Source organism: Coregonus clupeaformis, chromosome 37 (assembly GCF_020615455.1).
Source record: "Coregonus clupeaformis isolate EN_2021a chromosome 37, ASM2061545v1, whole genome shotgun sequence".
NCBI classification, from domain to species: domain Eukaryota; kingdom Metazoa; phylum Chordata; class Actinopteri; order Salmoniformes; family Salmonidae; genus Coregonus; species Coregonus clupeaformis.
Genome location: NC_059228.1, coordinates 11,449,151 through 11,468,203, shown reverse-complemented (window position 1 = coordinate 11,468,203; position 19,053 = coordinate 11,449,151). Strand labels below are relative to the sequence as shown.

At 45.1% G+C, this 19,053-nt stretch overlaps 1 protein-coding gene across 1 annotated transcript; it reads left to right on the top strand.

Annotated features, from left to right (window-relative positions):
• Positions 1–57: 57 nt before the first annotated feature.
• LOC121553281 (transient receptor potential cation channel subfamily A member 1-like) lies at positions 58–17,953 on the top strand (the record flags this gene model as incomplete). Its single annotated transcript, XM_041866306.2, has 17 exons — positions 58–202; positions 308–469; positions 668–777; positions 935–1,058; positions 1,259–1,287; positions 1,452–1,543; positions 1,784–1,895; positions 2,250–2,420; positions 2,663–2,733; positions 2,864–3,031; positions 3,663–3,781; positions 3,945–4,149; positions 5,959–6,166; positions 7,443–7,528; positions 7,638–7,801; positions 9,828–9,894; positions 16,445–17,953. Coding segments are annotated over 17 exons (2,049 nt in total), but the record flags the coding sequence as incomplete, so codon positions are not given.
• Between the last annotated feature and the right edge of the window lie 1,100 nt (positions 17,954–19,053).

Sequence of the window (19,053 nt, the reverse complement as noted above, 5' to 3'; positions counted from 1 at the left end):
GAGTGGCTTCCAGCCACTGTGTGTTCACAGGGCTCTTCTGCCTGGTTGTAGATCTCGAGGGCGTGGAACGTGGACGTGATGCGTTTCTTCCTGGAGAGGGGGGCTGATGTTCTGCGTCCTGACTCCTACGGGGTCACGCCCCTGCATGTTGCCGCAGCTCTGGACTACGAGGAGATGATCCACTTCCTGTTGGAGAGGAAAGGTCAGAGGTCAATCGTCTTTGTGTCACTTGTGTGTTACTTCTGTGGGTGAGTGATTTCAATGTGTTTTGTACTGTAGCTCACATATGTATGTCCTGTCCCTTTAGCTGACATTGGTGCTCAGACCAACATGGATCATCAGACCCCTCTGCACTACGCTGCTAAGAACGACGCAGTGGGGGCAGTCAGGGTGCTGCTGCAGTATGGGGCAGACATCTCCGCACGAGACTACAAAAAGAGAACCCCTCTACAACTGGCTGCCAACCTAGGTAATACCCTTACTTGCCTCTGAGTGCACATTTCACACTCAATACTTTGTATTAGAATAGAATGAAACACAACTTTATTGTCCATACACACATGGAAATGTGCCCTTCACCTCACCTTACAAATAACTACATTGCACATTACACAGTTCTTGCTGTACTTGATTATGCTTCTTTTGTTGTACTCCTGTGTGTATTCAGACAGGAGTGAGGCTGCACGGACGCTAATGGAACTGGGGGCAGATGCTGGGGTGAAGGACTCTGATGGTCAACTTTGCATCACCGCCATGATTGACAAGATGACCTCAGTGGTAAATATGGGTTGGATGGTCACTGACCAAATGAGTCATACTGTAGGACATGCTCCAATTGTATAGTTTGGCCTGACAATGTGCTAGTTGTTGTGATATAGTGGGTTCTGTATGTCATCATCCTATAGCATTGTTCAGCTCTCTTTGGTGGTGTCAGGCTCATTTGGCGCTGAACCAGTTCCATGTGACTGACCGGATGACCAGGCAGCAGTTCTACTACCTCCACCTGCTGGAGCCAGAGCCACCCTGCAAGCAGAATCCACCAGGACAGGGCTCACAAGGTAACCTATCTAAATAGTCTGAAATAAATACTATTTCCACAGAACAAAATGTCCTAAATGGCCAATGATCCCACTTATAATAATACACTCTGTTTAACAACCTAACTCAGTGGATCAAACTGTGCAACAGTCTTCTAAACTTTGGATATCTTTTTTTTAAACTTTTGTGTGATCTCTAATTTCATTTTTTTGTCTTCCAGAGGGTGTTGCCAGTGAGCCTACATCACCAGTATGTTCCCATCTTTTAAGGCTAAACAGGCTAAAAAAGTGATAATGGATGAAAACTATGATGGAAGACTACATATGAGTCAAATATGTAAAATAAGTCAACTAATTTGATCATAATTGCTATATGAATTTTCTCTGAGATTTTTTTTCTCTCTCTCACCACAGTTGGAGTTCATAGTACACCAGGGGAAGTTGGATCTCATCATGCACCCTGTGGTTCTGAAGCTCATCACTGTCAAGTGGAAACTATATGGCAGGTCAGTTCATCAGTGAGAGAGACTTTGAGAGAGACTTTTGCCAGAGAGAAGTGGCAGGTGTGTCGCTCCTGCCAGATGGGGCTCTGTCTCCTCTCTTGCCCCCTCCAGTCTCATGCGCTGTCATAAATAAAATATACCATAGGCCCTAACCATTCACACAGTTAGACACATAGCTAAAGGGATCTACTGTTAATGGTGGCTCAGTATTTCACTCTGAATGGTAAACTGGTGTCTCTGTAGGTTGGGGGCTTGGATACTCCTACTCCTTAACTTCCTGTTTATAGTCTCCTGGACGACCGTGGCCATCTCTGTGTCTGTCATCCGAAACGAGGAGCCTTATGTTTTCCCTGAGGTGAGAAAGTGAAGGACAAAGGGAACATTATATATATATATATATATATATATATATGTATATATGTGTGTGTGTGTGTGTGTTATTATTTCATTAACTCTTCAGAATTACATTAAAAGTGTGGTGTTTTAAGATTCACACACATTTCAGTCCTTCATTTGGATCCACAATGAAACAATGTGAATATAAAGGTCAGAAGTATTTCACAGGTCATACAAATGTTTGGACATGTGATTGCTCATGAGTCATTGATAAAGTCATTGTGGACCCCAGAAAGAGTAGCTGTTGTGATTGTAACAGCTAATGCGGATCCAAATAAACAAATCTAAATATAAAAAGTATATCTTCCTGCAGGACTGGTGGCGTGTGTTTGGGGTGGTGGTGGCTCTGGGGCTGACAGTGGTGGAGGTGGGCCGGGAGGTGGCGGAGATGATAGGCTCCAGGAGGAAGCTAAGGAGCTGGCAGAGTTGGTGTGAGCATCGCACCAACGATGACCTGCGCTGCACACACCCAATGTGGCCCGAGGTACAGAACCTTTTCTTACCCAGTAGACACACACAGACGCACATCTTAGAGAAGTTTCTAGACCTGATCTAGGCATACACAGTTAACCAAAATAAACTGAATTAAGATCTAAGGAGAGTCCTCCTGACCCCAATACATTATTTTGGCAGTATGCCCTTTGTAAGGCTACAGGTTGTTATAATCCCCATTGAGAATGTGCAACATTACATATTCTTTAAATTTTTTGTCTTCCTGCTTCAAAGGAAAAACATTTCTTGGAAGAGCAAATCAAGTTTATCCACCGCATGAAGGGAAACTACTTACAAGACCCCTGGTAAACACATTTGTGTTATATACGATACAGTACATCTCATATGGATATGGTGTAACTCTGGCCCTTAATAATGCTCATATATTACCTAACTGGCAAGCAGACAATGGTATCTAATTTGGCTGTGTCACAGGAACATCTTTGATTGGCTGGTGTACATTCTGCTGATGGCGGTGTTTGGGATCCATGTGGCAGACATCTTCTTGTTGGCAGGCACACTGCGAGACTACAGCCTGCGCCTCTTCGCTGTAGTCATCATCTTCCTCTGGCTCCGGCTGATGAAACACGTCCGAGCCTTCAGGTGACCAGACTGACCACCACTGAAGAGTCCTCTTTTAGGGATCATTTCTTTACTTGTCTCCCTTATGAAGTGCAAGGCATTCATTCATTTTAGAGCACCAATCTTGTGGTGGAGAATAATTAATATTTACTTCCCTTCCCCCATTGATGACTGTTCTCTGGTCCCCAATGGATCATGGAAGGGAACAATATGTTCTGAGGAAAAAATAAAAACACAACTGAAATTAAACCCAAATGAATAAAAGAACACCTGGACTGGGTGTCTGAGCTATCCCACGAACAATGCATATTGTTCATTGGGTATCTCAGACATAATAGTGACACCTGGTCAGCGTCCCCATAGGTACACCTGGAGTTATCAGGTTCCATGACAACAACACATGAATGGGGCCCCACAGGCAGTCGTGAGTCGTGACAACAAAGGAACTAGAGCTCATAGGTCATCATATGGTCATGGCCCTCATGTCCAAAATAGGATAAATTTTTAGAACAGCATGTCTGGATATTTCCAAATATAAAGTAGCCAAATACTGACCCACATTGAACTCATACAGCAGATCTTAGAATCATTGCACCTGAAAATTCCACAGCATTACACCAATACCACAACATTTTATCCTCATTCTGTACAGGGTTATGGGTCCTTTCATTGTCATGCTGGGGAAGATTGTGGGGGATGTGTTGCGTTTCCTCTTCCTATATGCAGAGATCTTCATCCCTTATGCATGTGCCTTCTGGATTATATTTGGAGGTAAGTTGGCCAACAAACCATGAAGTCATGCATATTTTATAAAACACACCCACAATATGACATGGTATACGCTACTGCAGCTGTCCTAGTATGATAAAAAATACACATAAACAAATGTATTTACAGTTTGTCTGTCTGAGTCTGTGTGAACTGTCCTCCCCAGGTCAGGCGTCAATACCCAGTATGCGGACTGTACCCCAGCTGCTCTACAGCCTGTACCGCATCACTCTGGTGGATGAGTACGAGTTTAATGCCATGGTGGAAGTGGACTCGATCATGGCCCACTTCCTCTGTGGTACCTTCCTGGCTCTGTCCTCCATTCTGTGTGTCAACCTGATGATCGCCCTTCTCTCGGACACCTTCCAAAGGTATGGGCCACTAAAATTATATTTGGCAAACTAGGAGATCAGTAGTGTGCATATCAGCCTTTACAGCTTACATTCGTGTGTACTCAAATACTGTACTGTACAGTTTGGGGTCACTTAGAAATGTCCTTGTTTTCCATGAAACCATACATGAAATGAGTTTGAATAGGAAATATAGCAAAATGAATAGGAAATGTAGTCATTGACAAGGTTAGAAATAATGATTTTTTATTGAAATAATAATTGTCCTTCAAACTTTGCTTTTGTCAAAGAATCCTCCATTTGCAGCAATTACAGCCTTGCAGACCTTTGGCATTCTAGTTGTCAATTTGTTGAGGTAATCTGAAGAGATTTCACCCCATGCTTCCTGAAGTACCTCCCACAAGTTGGATTGGCTTGATGGGCACTTCTTACGTACGGTCAAGCTGCTCCCACAACAGCTCAATAGGGTTGAGATCCGGTGACTGTGCTGGCCACTCCATTATAGACAGAATACCAGCTGACTGCTTCTTCCCTAAATAGTTATTGCATATTTTGGAGCCGTGCTTTGGGTCATTGTCCTGTTGTAGGAGGAAATTGGGTATGGCATGGCGTTGCAAAATGGAGTGATAGCCTTCCTTCTTCAAGATCCCTTTTACACTGTACAAATCTCCCACTTTACCACCACCAAAGCACCCCCAGACCATCACATTGCCTCCACCATGCTTGACAGATGGCATCAAGCACTCCTCCAGCATCTTTTCATTTGGTCTGCGAATCACAAATGTTCTTCTTTGTGATCCGAACACCTCAAACTTCGATTCGTCTGTCCATAACACTTTTTTCCAATCTTCCTCTGTCCAGTGTCTGTGTTCTTTTGCCCATCTTAATCGTATCTTTTTATTGGCCAGTCTGAGATATGGCTTTTTCTTTGCAACTCTGCCTAGAAGGTCAGCATCCCGGAGTCGCCTCTTCACTGTTGACGTTGAGACTGGTGTTTTGCGGGTACTATTTAATGAAGCTGCCAGTTGAGGACCTGTGAGGCATCTGTTTCTCAAACTAGACACTCTAATGTATTTGTCCTCTTGCTCAGTTGTGCACCGGGGCCTCCCACTCCTCTTTCTATTCTGGTTAGAGCCAGTTTGCGCTGTTCTATGAAGGGAGTAGTACACAGCGTTGTACGAGATCTTCAGTTTCTTGGTAATTTCTCGCATGGAATATCCTTCATTTCTCAGAACAAGAATAGACTGACGAGTTTCAGAAGAAAGTTATTTATTTCTGGCCATTTTGAGCCTGTAATCAGACCCACAATTGCTGATGCTCCAGATACTCAACTAGTCTCAAGAAGACCAGTTTTATTGCTTCTTTAATCAGCACAACAGTTTTCAGCTGTGCTAACATAATTGTAAAAGGGTTTTCTAATGATCAATTAGCCTTTTAAAATTATAAACTTGGATTAGCAAACACAACGTGCCATTGGAACACAGGACAGATGGTTGCTGATAATGGGCCTCTGTACGCCTATGTAGATATTCCATTAAAAATCAGCCGTTTCCAGCTACAATAGCCATTTACAACATTAACAATGTCTACACTGTATTTCTGATCAATTTGATGTTATTTTAATGGACAAAAAATTTGCTTTTCTTTCAAAAACAAGGACATTTCTAAGTGACCCCAAACTTTTGAACGGAAGTGTATATTGTTTGTCTACATCAGGTTTTAGTGTTTATCTCACTCAACAAACAAACAAATGACTCAGTATGCATCTGTCACTCTCAGCGTCAGTATGAATGAGTGTACCACACTGTGTGTATGAATCTCTTCTGTCAGGGTGTACGACAATGCACTGGCCAATGCAGTAATGCAGCAAGCAGCCATTATCCTGCAGGTGGAGGAATCCATGCCCCGTCTCTGCCGTTTCTATGACGACCAGCACATCCACCGCTTCTGTGCCCCTCTTGGGGAGTTATACGATGATGACATCAGAACTGACTCAAAGCGGCACGCAGAGCTGAAGACGATCACCACTCAGATCAAGGTGACAGGATGGGACATTCATCTTTAACACCTGCATTTGAACTGTATGTCTTTATATACAGTGGGGGAAAAAAGTATTTAGTCAGCCACCAATTGTGCAAGTTCTCCCACTTAAAAAGATGAGAGAGGCCTGTAATTTTCACCATAGGTACACGTCAACTATGACAGACAAAATGAGGAAAAAAATTCCAGAAAATCACATTGTAGGATTTTGTATGAATTTATTTGCAAATTATGGTGGAAAATAAGTATTTGGTCAATAACAAAAGTTTCTCAATACTTTGTTATATACCCTTTGTTGGCAATGACACAGGTCAAACGTTTTCTGTAAGTCTTCACAAGGTTTTCACACACTGTTGCTAGTATTTTGGCCCATTCCTCCATGCAGATCTCCTCTAGAGCAGTGATGTTTTGGGGCTGTCGCTGGGCAACACGGACTTTCAACTCCCTCCAAAGATTTTCTATGGGGTTGAGATCTGGAGACTGGCTAGGCCACTCCAGGACCTTGAAATGCTTCTTACGAAGCCACTCCTTCGTTGCCCGGGCGGTGTGTTTGGGATCATTGTCATGCTGAAAGACCCAGCCACATTTCATCTTCAATGCCCTTGCTGATGGAAGGAGGTTTTCACTCAAAATCTCACGATACATGGCCCCATTCATTCTTTCCTTTACACGGATCAGTCGTCCTGGTCCCTTTGCAGAAAAACAGCCCCAAAGCATGATGTTTCCACCCCCATGCGTCACAGTAGGTATGGTGTTCTTTGGATGCAACTCAGCATTCTTTGTCCTCCAAACACGACGAGTTGAGTTTTTACCAAAAAGTTCTATTTTGGTTTCATCTGACCATATGACATTCTCCCAATCCTCTTCTGGATCATCCAAATGCACTATAGCAAACTTCAGATGGGCCTGGACATGTGTCCCCCTGCTTAAGCCAGTACATCTGGCACTGCAGGATTTGAAACCCTGGCGGCGTAGTGTGTTACTGATGGTAGGCTTTGCTACTTTGGTCCCAGCTCTCTGCAGGTCATTCACTAGGTCCCCCCGTGTGGTTCTGGGATTTTTGCTCACCTTTCTTGTGATCATTTTGACCCCACGGGGTGAGATCCTGCGTGGAGCCCCAGATCAAGGGAGATTATCAACTTTCACAATTGGTGGCTGACTAAATACTTATTTTCCCCACTGTATCTGTGTCTGCCTGTGGGTGGTTTAGTTCAGGGAGGGAGAGTGCTTGTTTCTCTTTATGCATGTTTTTTTTACTTGTTCCGACACTTCAGGAGACCCTAGATGAGTTCCTGGAGATCCAAAAAGAAGTGAATCCCTCCGAACAACGAAGACCTGAAGAGAGTGACAGGGGCTCATGGTAGGCACCGCCTCTCTTTTACCTGAATTTAGGAGTATGGAACAACTATGATGTTTTGTGGAATATTTCCAGGCATGTGTCAAGATCTATCTCTTCCTGTCTCTCCTAGGGAGAGGGGCTTCTCATCCCCTGTGCAGGGGGAACACCTGCAGACTCTGCAGAGGCTCCAGATGGACCAGACCCAGCAGAACCAGGACCTCAGTGCCCTGAGGGCAGACATGAAGAACCTGCAGGCCCTGATCCACCAACTGATCCAGTCCCAGACCAGCTCATGTCAGTATTATGTTGACCTCATAAAGAACCTTCTATACAGGGTCTATACACTAAGACAGACCAGATAACTAGTCTAGTGCAGTCTGACTGGGTCAAAGACTAAACAAAGAGTAATGTCTATTCAAAACCAGAGGGAGTGCATACAGTGGGGAAAAAAAGTATTTAGTCAGCCACCAATTGTGCAAGTTCTCCCACTTAAAAAGATGAGAGAGGCCTGTAATTTTCATCATAGGTACACGTCAACTATGACAGACAAATTGAGAAAAATTAATCCAGAAAATCACATTGTAGGATTTTTAATGAATTTATTTGCAAATTATGGTGGAAAATAAGTATTTTTTCACCTACAAACAAGCAAGATTTCTGGCTCTCACAGACCTGTAACTTCTTCTTTAAGAGGCTCCTCTGTCCTCCACTCGTTACCTGTATTAATGGCACCTGTTTGAACTTGTTATCAGTATAAAAGACACCTGTCCACAACCTCAAACAGTCACACTCCAAACTCCGCTATGGCCAAGACCAAAGAGCTGTCAAAGGACACCAGAAACAGAATTGTAGACCTGCACCAGGCTGGGAAGACTGAATCTGCAATAGGTAAGCAGCTTGGTTTGAATAAATCAACTGTGGGAGCAATTATTAGGAAATGGAAGACATACAAGACCACTGATAATCTCCCTTGATCTGGGGCTCCACGCAAGATCTCACCCCGTAGGGTCAAAATGATCACAAGAACAGTGAGCAAAAATCCCAGAACCACACGGGGGGACCTAGTGAATGACCTGCAGAGAGCTGGGACCAAAGTAACAAAGCCTACCATCAGTAACACACTACGCCGCCAGGGACTCAAATCCTGCAGTGCCAGACGTGTCCCCCTGCTTAAGCCAGTACATGTCCAGGCCCGTCTGAAGTTTGCTAGAGTGCATTTGGATGATCCAGAAGAGGATTGGGAGAATGTCATATGGTCAGATGAAACCAAAATAGAACTTTTTTGGTAAAAACTCAACTCGTCGTGTTTGGAGGACAAAGAATGCTGAGTTGCATCCAAAGAACACCATACCTACTGTGAAGCATGGGGGTGGAAACATCATGCTTTGGGGCTGTTTTTCTGCAAAGGGACCAGTACGACTGATCCGTGTAAAGGAAAGAATGAATGGGGCCATGTATCGTGAGATTTTGAGTGAAAACCTCCTTCCATCAGCAAGGGCATTGAAGATGAAACGTGGTTGGGTCTTTCAGCATGACAATGATCCCAAACACACCGCCCGGGCAATGAAGGAGTGGCTTCGTAAGAAGCATTTCAAGGTCCTGGAGTGGCCTAGCCAGTCTCCAGATCTCAACCCCATAGAAAATCTTTGGAGGGAGTTGAAAGTCTGTGTTGCCCAGCGACAGCCCCAAAACATCACTGCTCTAGAGGAGATCTGCATGGAGGAATGGGCCAAAATACCAGCAACAGTGTGTGAAAACCTTGTGAAGACTTACAGAAAACGTTTGACCTGTGTCATTGCCAACAAAGGGTATATAACAAAGTATTGAGAAACTTTTGTTATTGACCAAATACTTATTTTCCACCATAATTTGCAAATAAATTCATATAAAATCCTACAATGTGATTTTCTGGATTATTTTTTCTCATTTTGTCTGTCATAGTTGACGTGTACCTATGATGAAAATTACAGGCCTCTCTCATCTTTTTAAGTGGGAGAACTTGCACAATTGGTGGCTGACTAAATGCTTTTTTCCCCCACTGTATATGGATTAAGAGTCTTTACACATGATGAAGTAATTTGAACTGACATCATGACTCTATCATTCAAATAAGAGAAGGCCTACCATATAAATAGAACTCTTACTTTTTGTTTAGTCTTTGACCCAGTCAGACTGCACTTCGCTAGTTCTATTTCGTTGAGGCCTACTATGATAACCTGTCCCTGTTTCTTCTGTGTATCTCTGTGCTAGAGTATAGCTATGTTTCACTGTCTCCTGTCTGTCCATAGCTGATAGATTACGTTATTTTGTCTCTGTACAGGTGTGGAGTGTGGTGTGAATGCAGCAGAAAGCACTGGGTCAGAGACCGTCGAAGCTCCGCCATACAGGTGAGGTATCACTGGTTTAAGGCATCTTGGTTCTCTTTTGTTTTCGTAACGGGTCGCCAAACGACCTATGGGAACTCCTTCTCCTTCACGTGATGTGATTAAGATGCTTAATATCAAAATATGTTTACATTCACACCACACCCTTACTGTACCCATGTGACCTGTCACTATAAAAGCCTGTGTGGCGTGACATACTGTATTTTCTTCACTCTCACCTTTGTGTTTTACATTACGAGATTGCTATTAATCCCCTTCAAATTATTTTCTTACGGAATGACGATTCTTCAACGACTCGAGGAGGTGCCATGAGTAGTTGATTTTTATCTAATCTACTCCCCCTCTCTCTCGTTATTGTGCCTGCCAATACTAACTAACTTGTATTGCTTTGTGTCGGGCATTTCCGTCCTTGTGTGTTAGCTAGCTAGCTCATTAGCTTCGGGTCTATCCCGTTACCTCAGAAGTTAGCTCATAGCTAGCTAGCTAGCTAAATTAGCCACACATAGTTACCGTAGCTAGTTAGCTTGTTGTAACTGTTGTTGGCGCTTGTTGACTCGCGGTGTCGTGCCAGTCTCCGCTTGACTTCCACACCAGCCCGTTGATCCAGCATCTCCACTCCCTAGCTTGTGATCACGGAGCTCAGCGGTGCTGTAGGTTACCGGTCCTTGCTTGACTGAGTCCACCAACGCCGAGACTGACAGTCCACGCTTGACTGTGCCAGTCAGATAGCTTCATATAGGTGGGAGTTTCGGGCCCGGACCTTGAAACATATTTAGGCGGAAGTCTCGCCCCCGAAGCACGATGGGTCAGAGCCAACGGTAAATATAACTTTCTCTCTAAGCATCCAAATCCGATACTGAGGCAATCGAAGCATACACCAAGACACACCGAAACAATTTTTTTTTTTTTGTTACCTTTTTCTTGGAGCACACTTCTCTTATGTGAAAATCCGTTCTTTGCACACGGATTCAGTGCTGTACACAGGATGTCGTTCCACCCATGTCAACAGTGTGAAAAACAACTCCCACCTTCAGATGAGCACACACTTTGCGTTCTTTGCTTGGGAGCTGAACATTCTCAAGGGGCTGCACAGAGTAGCAGCTCTTGCACTCACTGTCAGAAATTCAAACCAAGAGCATTGAAATCTCAACTTGCGCGCTTATAGGGTGGAGCCTCCGGATTCTCATCAGATGAGTTTGCCACACAGATCAATGATCATTCCAAACGCTCCAGGTCGAATGACGGGTCTTACTCCCCTTGTGATCCGCCACCCAATAAATGCCATCGCTCATCCTCGCTTGGGCACAAATCTTGACACACTGAGATGCGCAAGGAGATTAAGTCAGTGGACAGTCGTATGGCTACCATTCAGTATGCCCTCGAGCACCTACTTGCCAGGCTTCCCCCGCTGGTACCAAACCCAACCCCTACCTCTGAGCGGAGCGTGGTTGTTGAATCAATCAATCAATCAATCAAATTGATTTATAAAACCCTTTTCACATCAGCAGATGTCACAAAGTGCTATACAGAAACCCAGCCTAAAACCCCAAACAGCAAGCAATGCAGATGTAGAAGCACGGTGGCTAGGAAGAAACCTAGAGAGGAACCAGGCTCTGAGGGGTGGCCACTCCTCTTCTGGCTGTGCTGGGTGGATATTATAAGAATATGTGGCCATTTAAGGCCAGATTGTTCTTCAAGATGATCAAACATTCATAGATGACCAGCAGGGTCAAATAATAATCACAGTGGTTGTAGAGGGTGCAACAGGTCAGTACCTCAGGAGTAAATGTCAGTTGGCTTTTCATAGCCGAGCATTCAGAGTTTGAGACAGCAGGTGTGGTAGAGAGAGAGAGAGCGTCGAAAACAGCAGGTCCGGGACAAGGTAGTACATCCGGTGAATAGGTCAGGGTTCCCTAGCCGCAGGCCGAACAGTTGAAACTGGAGCAGCAGCATAACCAGGTGGACTGGGGACAGCCAGGAGTCATCAGGCCAGGTAGTCCTGATCCTAGGGCTCAGGTCCTCCGGGAGGGGAAGGAGAGAGGGAGAAAGAGAGAATTAGAGGGAGCATACTTAAATTCACACAGGACACCAGATAAGACAGGAGAATTACACCAGATATAACAGACTGACCCTAGCCCCCCGGCACATAGACTATTGCAGCATAGATACTGGAGACTGAATCGGATGACACTGACGGTCGACCAGAAAATATCCTTGTCTGAAACGTTTAAGAGGGCAAGCAGGAACATCAACGTGAAACATACACCTACTGCCATGGCATCCACATCCAAGTTTGATGAATTCAGTTCTTCAAAGACTGAGACATCCATACCGTTGTTTAAATACTTTGTGCGTGAACTCCAATGCACTTGGAGCACGCCAAGTGACAGAACCCCTGCCATGCCAAGCATATGCACTCGCTTAGCTACAGTTCATGGTGCAGATGAGAATAGTTTTGGCCATTTCCCCCGTATGAACAAATAATTTGCTTCGCTTGTTATGCCTGCTTCTCTCAGTCACAGTTCAGACCAAGAGCTGCCTAACAAATGATGAAGGGCATCTGATCAATTCCTATGCAGGACACATGACAGCACTACTTCAGCTGCTAGGCTTAGCAATTCAGCAGCAATACTGGCCTTCTATCAGTAGGAGCTGCGGCCCACCTCCTCCAAGTGTCTAAGGAGGACAGAGAAGCACAGATGGCGCTTCAGCGCCTCATTCATTTACATTTACATTTACATCATTTAGCAGATGCTCTTATCCAGAGCGACTTACAAATTGGTGCAAATTGGTGCAAATTGGTGCATTCATTCCAAAGCCTAAAATGCATCAGCCAGCAAACCATTACTCCAGTCCCAGGGCCCCAACTGGAATGCCAAGAAACCAGGCTCAGACTCACGCTACACCTGCTCAGGAGTGGAGGAACAGACACTCTCAGCCCTACCAAAGAGGTGGAGCACAGCATCACCCAAGAGGCAGAGGTGCACCATATACAGGCCACGTCCCCTCTGCACCAAAGCACGCAGAGCCTCGGTCCTGAGCTGGAAAAGGTCAACGGCCAACAAATGGGTGTTACGCACTCTAACACAAGGCTACGCACTACAATTTTGGTAGCGACCCCCACGTTTCAGGGGTGTCTTGAAAACAACAGCTCGTAACCCTGTTCAAACACTCTGCTCAGAAATCTCCTTGAAAAAGCATGCCATCGAAGAGGTAGAACCAGCGCAACAAAACTGCAGGTTCTACTCAATCTATTTTCTGGTGCCAAAAAAGGGCTGAGGCCTCCGTCCGATCCTGGACTTAGAGTGCCTTAATCGTCATCTTTCAGCACTTCCCTTCAAAATGCTGACAATCAAAACCATCCTTCAGTTAGTACAACCAGGCGATTGGTTCACCACAGTGGACCTGAAAGACGCATACTTTCATATCCCCATTCTACCAGCACACAGAAAATACCTGAGATTTGCCTTCGAAATACGTGTTTTTCAGTTTCACATTCTACCCTTCTGCCTTTCACTCGCCCCTCACACTTTCACAAAGTGCATAAGTGCAGCGCTAGCCCCCCATCGCCAAGCAGGAGTCAGGGTCCTGAACTACTTACAAGATTGGCTAATATGTGCAGGGTCACAAAGCTTTGGCACACACATCCATGGTCTCACATCACCTCTCTGAGTTGGGACTAACAGTGAGCTTGAAAAAGAGTTATCTGGTCCCCACTCAGTGTGTGCACTTCCTGGGCTTGACACTGGACACTCAAATCATGCGAGCAAACCTCTCTCCAGAAAGAGTGGGATCTTTGACAAATTGTCTTTCAACATTCAAACTGAAAAAACAGGTGACAGCACAAGAAGAGTCAGAGGCTACTAGCCCTCCTAGCTGCTGCAGTCCATGTTGTACTATTGGGCTTGCTCAACATTCGGCCAATACAGCGGACGTACAACAGACACGTCTATGTCCCAGAAGGGACAAACACAAAAAGCTGATCATTTCAATGAGTTGCTGGAGAGCAATACAATGGTGGCGCCTAGCACTTCAAACTCCCAGTGGAGTTCTCCTAGGCGCAGTTCACAACCGGTTGACTTTGACCACAGACACCTCCCTACAGGGATGGGGAGCAGTCTTGAACCAGTTAGGGGCCCATGGTGTATGGTCAGCACCATGGAAAATGGTGGACAACCTGTACTGATATGGACAACCTGTACTGATACGGACAGACACTACAACCGTGATTGCACACATCAACCGCCAGAGCGGACTGAGGTCAATGGCTCTGCACCAGGTAGCAAGGGAGCTACTGCTTTGGGCAAACAGACACCTTATATCCCTCAGAGCAATACACCTGCCGGGGATGGAGAATCAGAAGGCAGGCCCTCTTCCTTCAGACTGGAGGATACATCCCACAGTAGTGGAGATGATCTGGGCGCAATTTGGAAGGGCCATCGCCGATCTGTTCGCATCGCAAGACTCAACCCATGATCCTATGTGGTTCTCCATAAATGGTCCAGCAGGCCCACTCAGGGTCAATGCCCTATCACACTGATGGCTAAGGGGGCTGCTGTATGTTTTTCCACCAATTTCCTTGCTCCCTCAGGTCTTGGAAGATCAGTCTCGAGAGCGCGTCAGTTCTACTTGTTGCTCCACATTGGCAACAACATCACTGTTTTTCAGACATTGTACAGCTGACAACCTCCCCCCATGGGAACTCCCTCTTCGAGTGGACCTCCTGTCACAAGTGAATGGCAAGCTTTGGCACCCCAAACCCAGCATACTGAAATTGTGGGAGTGGCACCTGAACGTGACCGCCTTGTAGCTGCAGGGTTGCCCTCCTTGGTAATTGATACAGTTCAGGCAGCCAGGGTATCCTCTACGCTAACCCTGTATTCCTACAAGTGGAATGTGTTCAGGAAGTGGTGTGTCGACCATGCATTGATTTCCTCCAGGGTATGGCTGCAGGGAAGTCCCCATCTACATTGAAAGTGTATATGGCAGCCATCTCTATGGATCATGACCAGCTTTCGGGTGCATCACCAGGGGCACACCCTCTAGTATCGCAATTCATGAAAGGAGCCCACAGGCTATGGCTCCCCAAGACTCCTTCAGTACCCTCATGGGAGTTTGATGTTGTCCTACTTTCACTTATGAGCCCACCATTCAGCCCCTTTCTTCACTTGAGATTTGTGAGCTCTCAGTCAAGACTGCCTTTCTATTGGCTATTGTTTCAGCCAAGCGTGTTAGAGAATTACATGCACTTTCTACCCATCCTTCATGCCTCACTTTAGCAGACGATGGATCTAAGGCAGTGCTTTGGCCAAATCCAGCATTCTTACCTAATGCTAACCAGCCCTTAATCATAGCGGCATTTCACCCGCCTCCCCACTCCTCACAGGAGAGTCGTGAGTTGCATACACTTGTCCGGTTAGGGCACTGAGTGCCTATCTTGCTACAACAAGAACTGTTTGTCAAACAGAACAGCTTTTTGTGTGTTATGGGGAGAACACCAAAGGGCGCGCTGTCTCGAAGCAGAGACTGGCACATTGCAGTGTCAAAATCATACGCAGCAGCAGGTAGACCAACTCCAGATGTCATGGTAGCGCACTCCACCAGGAGTATGGCCACTTCATGGGCCCTGTTCAGAGGGGCCTTGCTGGACTCTATCTGTGCTGCTGCAAGTTGGGCAACACCCATGACTTTCATGAGTTATATCCACACCATCAGTGGGATCTGTGGCTCTGGACACGGCACACTCTCTCAACCCAAAGAAGTGAGTTTACTGTGAATCTTGTACATACTTACTTATCAACCATCAGGGAGATGGATGTTCTATACAAAGGCCTTCCACTATTGGTGTAGTTGCCACCAAATTAAGCGTCATGTTGTAATTTATAGCTTTCAGCTTGCTTGTGTATACAGTTGTATACCACAGTTGAAATTCTGTGTTACCCTGTTGGGTAATTATATTCTGTTGCATCCTGTGGTGGATACAAGGATGTCCCAGGGACTCATCTGGACTAAGTTAAATGGTGAGTTATGCCACTTTGTTGTCCGAACAACCTCTTTGGTACAGCCTCTCCCATAGGTCGTTTGGCACCCGTTACGAAAATGAAAGAGAGCGTTGGGTTACGGATGTAACCATGGTTCTCTGCGTAACGGGTCGCCAAGCTTTCATGTCTTTCCTCCACCTCCATGAGGTTTGAGTGAAGTAATAGACAGTATGTCATACCACACAGACTTTTATAGTGACAGGTCACGTGGGTACAGTAAACGTGTGGCGTGACTGTAAACATATTTTGATATTAAGCATCTCAATCACATCGCGTGAAGGGAAAGAGTTCCCATAGGTCGTTTGTCGATCCATTAATCTATTCAGAGAACCAAGGTTACATCCGTAATCCAAAATTTTTTGTAGTATCCCTTTGTTGTAAACCTGTAATTGCATGGTGCACTCTGCAGATGGCCACAGGGTGTCTCAGAAGTCTGCTTCACAAGTACAGGGTGTGTCCAATTTGACCTGTTTACTTTGAACTCATGAGTGTTGTAATCTCCAATCCTCCAGGGCCTCAACAGGTTGACTCGTTGATGCTGAAGATGATTGTAACCACAGAGACTGCACAAGCAACAAGAGATACAGGACCAGAAAATAAGGATGAAACCTTCTAACTAACACCTATCTCCTTATCAGTTTTAGGTTATTCAGATCATTTATGGTATCTTATGATATGACTACAATACATGCAGTATTTTTTTGCTAATCTAATAGACACGGTAAAGAGGTCAAATGGAAGCAGACTGTGGAGGATAGAAGGAGGATGCCGTATTGGCGCATATTCAACAAATCGGATATTCTTCAAATCTGTCAAATCCGGTTCCGGTGGCATGCATTGAAATGCATGGCTTTTCTTTTGCAAAATAACTATGAATGAATGGACTTATTTTCAAGTAATTGTTAACATACAGTATAACATCACATTAAGGTGTGGGACGTTTACTGTATTACAAGGAACAATAGCAGGTCTGTTTCGCTCCAGTAGCTGGCATATTCTGTCCATTACCAATTCACCTATGGGAACATGGCTGCCCTTAACACCCGACAACAGAAAGAGTTGGCCACTACTACCAAGAGATTGATCGTGACAAAATTACTTCTACCTTCGACTTGCAATCAAAACCGATAAATGAATCTCTTGCACTGCTAAAGTAGATACCTACTCAACTAAAGTGGAACGTTTGGAGACAGCAGCCAATCTGACAGAAGCGCGACTCCATGACCTGGAAACAGCGTGAACTAAGCTAGAAGGCAAAACCAATTTCCTAAAAAACTCAAAATCATTCCCGTAAATTCAATGTGCGGGTCACAGGACTTGAAACTGGTGTGGAAGCGGGCAACCCAACTTCCTTCATGAGTAATCTTTTCTATGAACTGTTTGGGCGGGAGAAGCTTGGTCCCATGCACTGATAAACATTGTGCACCGTACGAGTCCTCTCCGGAACGGATCTTTGTGTATGATTGTACGAATCAAATGGCAAACTGTTCGCCTCACAGTGGATTCGGGGGCTCTGACCAATGGGGAGAAGAGGCTCTGCATCTACCCATATCTGAGTGCTGAACTGCTGAAACAGAGGGAGACCTACAACGAGGTGAGGTCCCAGCTACGCAAGCTAAACCTGAGATGCTGCTTCATCCACCCGGCAAAACTCATCTTAACCTTCCAGAATACAACACATACGTTTTCCACTGCCAAGGAGGCTCAAGACTTCTTCGATAAGCACATTAAGTCCAACACACAAGGGGACGAGCCGACAGATTTATTGTAGACTAACCCCAATTTGGCTCGCTCAATATTCAGGTATGCTATCCACACACAATCACGCAGCCTAGCCTATGGCTGTGATGCTGCCCTCAACATAAGACAATGGTGAGGAAACCATCTCAATTGGGTAAAACGAACACCAATTATTATTATTATTATTATTGCTGAACATTGGACTTGGTTATTATTATATTGCCAATGTTCCAGGACATTTAGACAATGATGACTCCATGCCAATTAATGAACAATGGACAATACAGTGGGGGAAAAAAGTATTTAGTCAGCCACCAATTGTGCAAGTTCTCCCACTTAAAAAGATGAGAGAGGCCTGTAATTTTCATCATGTACATGTCAACTATGACAGACAAAATGAGGAAAAAAATTCCAGAAAATCACATTGTAGGATTTTTAATGAATTTATTTGCAAATTATGGTGGAAAATAAGTATTTGGTCAATAACAAAAGTTTCTCAATAGTTTGTTATATACCCTTTGTTGGCAATGACACAGGTCAAACGTTTTCTGTAAGTCTTCACAAGGTTTTCACACACTGTTGCTGGTATTTTGGCCCATTCCTCCATGCAGATCTCCTCTAGAGCAGTGATGTTTTGGGGCTGTCGCTGGGCAACACGGACTTTCAACTCCCTCCAAAGATTTTCTATGGGGTTGTGATCTGGAGACTGGCTAGGCCACTCCAGGACCTTGAAATGCTTCTTACGAAGCCACTCCTTCGTTGCCCGGGCGGTGTGTTTGGGATCATTGTCATGCTGAAAGACCCAGCCACGTTTCATCTTCAATGCCCTTGCTGATGGAAGGAGGTTTTCACTCAAAATCTCACGATACACGGCCCCATTCATTCTTTCCTTTACACGGATCAGTCGTCCTGGTCCCTTTGCAGAAAAACAGCCCCAAAGCATGATGTTTCCGCCCCCATTCTTCACAGTAGGTATGGTGTTCTTTGGATGCAACTCAGCATTCTTTGTCCTCCAAACACGACGAGTTGAGTTTTTACCAAAAAGTTCTATTTTGGTTTCATCTGACCATATGACATTCTCCCAATCCTCTTCTGGATCATCCAAATGCACTCTAGCAAACTTCAGACGGGCCTGGACATGTACTGGCTTAAGCAGGGGGACACGTCTGGCACTGCAGGATTTTAGTCCCTGGCGGCGTAGTGTGTTACTGATGGTAGGCTTTGTTACTTTGGTCCCAGCTCTCTGCAGGTCATTCACTAGGTCCCCCCCGTGTGGTTCTGGGATTTTTGCTCACCGTTCTTGTGATCATTTTGACCCCACGGGGTGAGATCTTGCGTGGAGCCCCAGATCGAGGGAGATTATCAGTGGTCTTGTATGTCT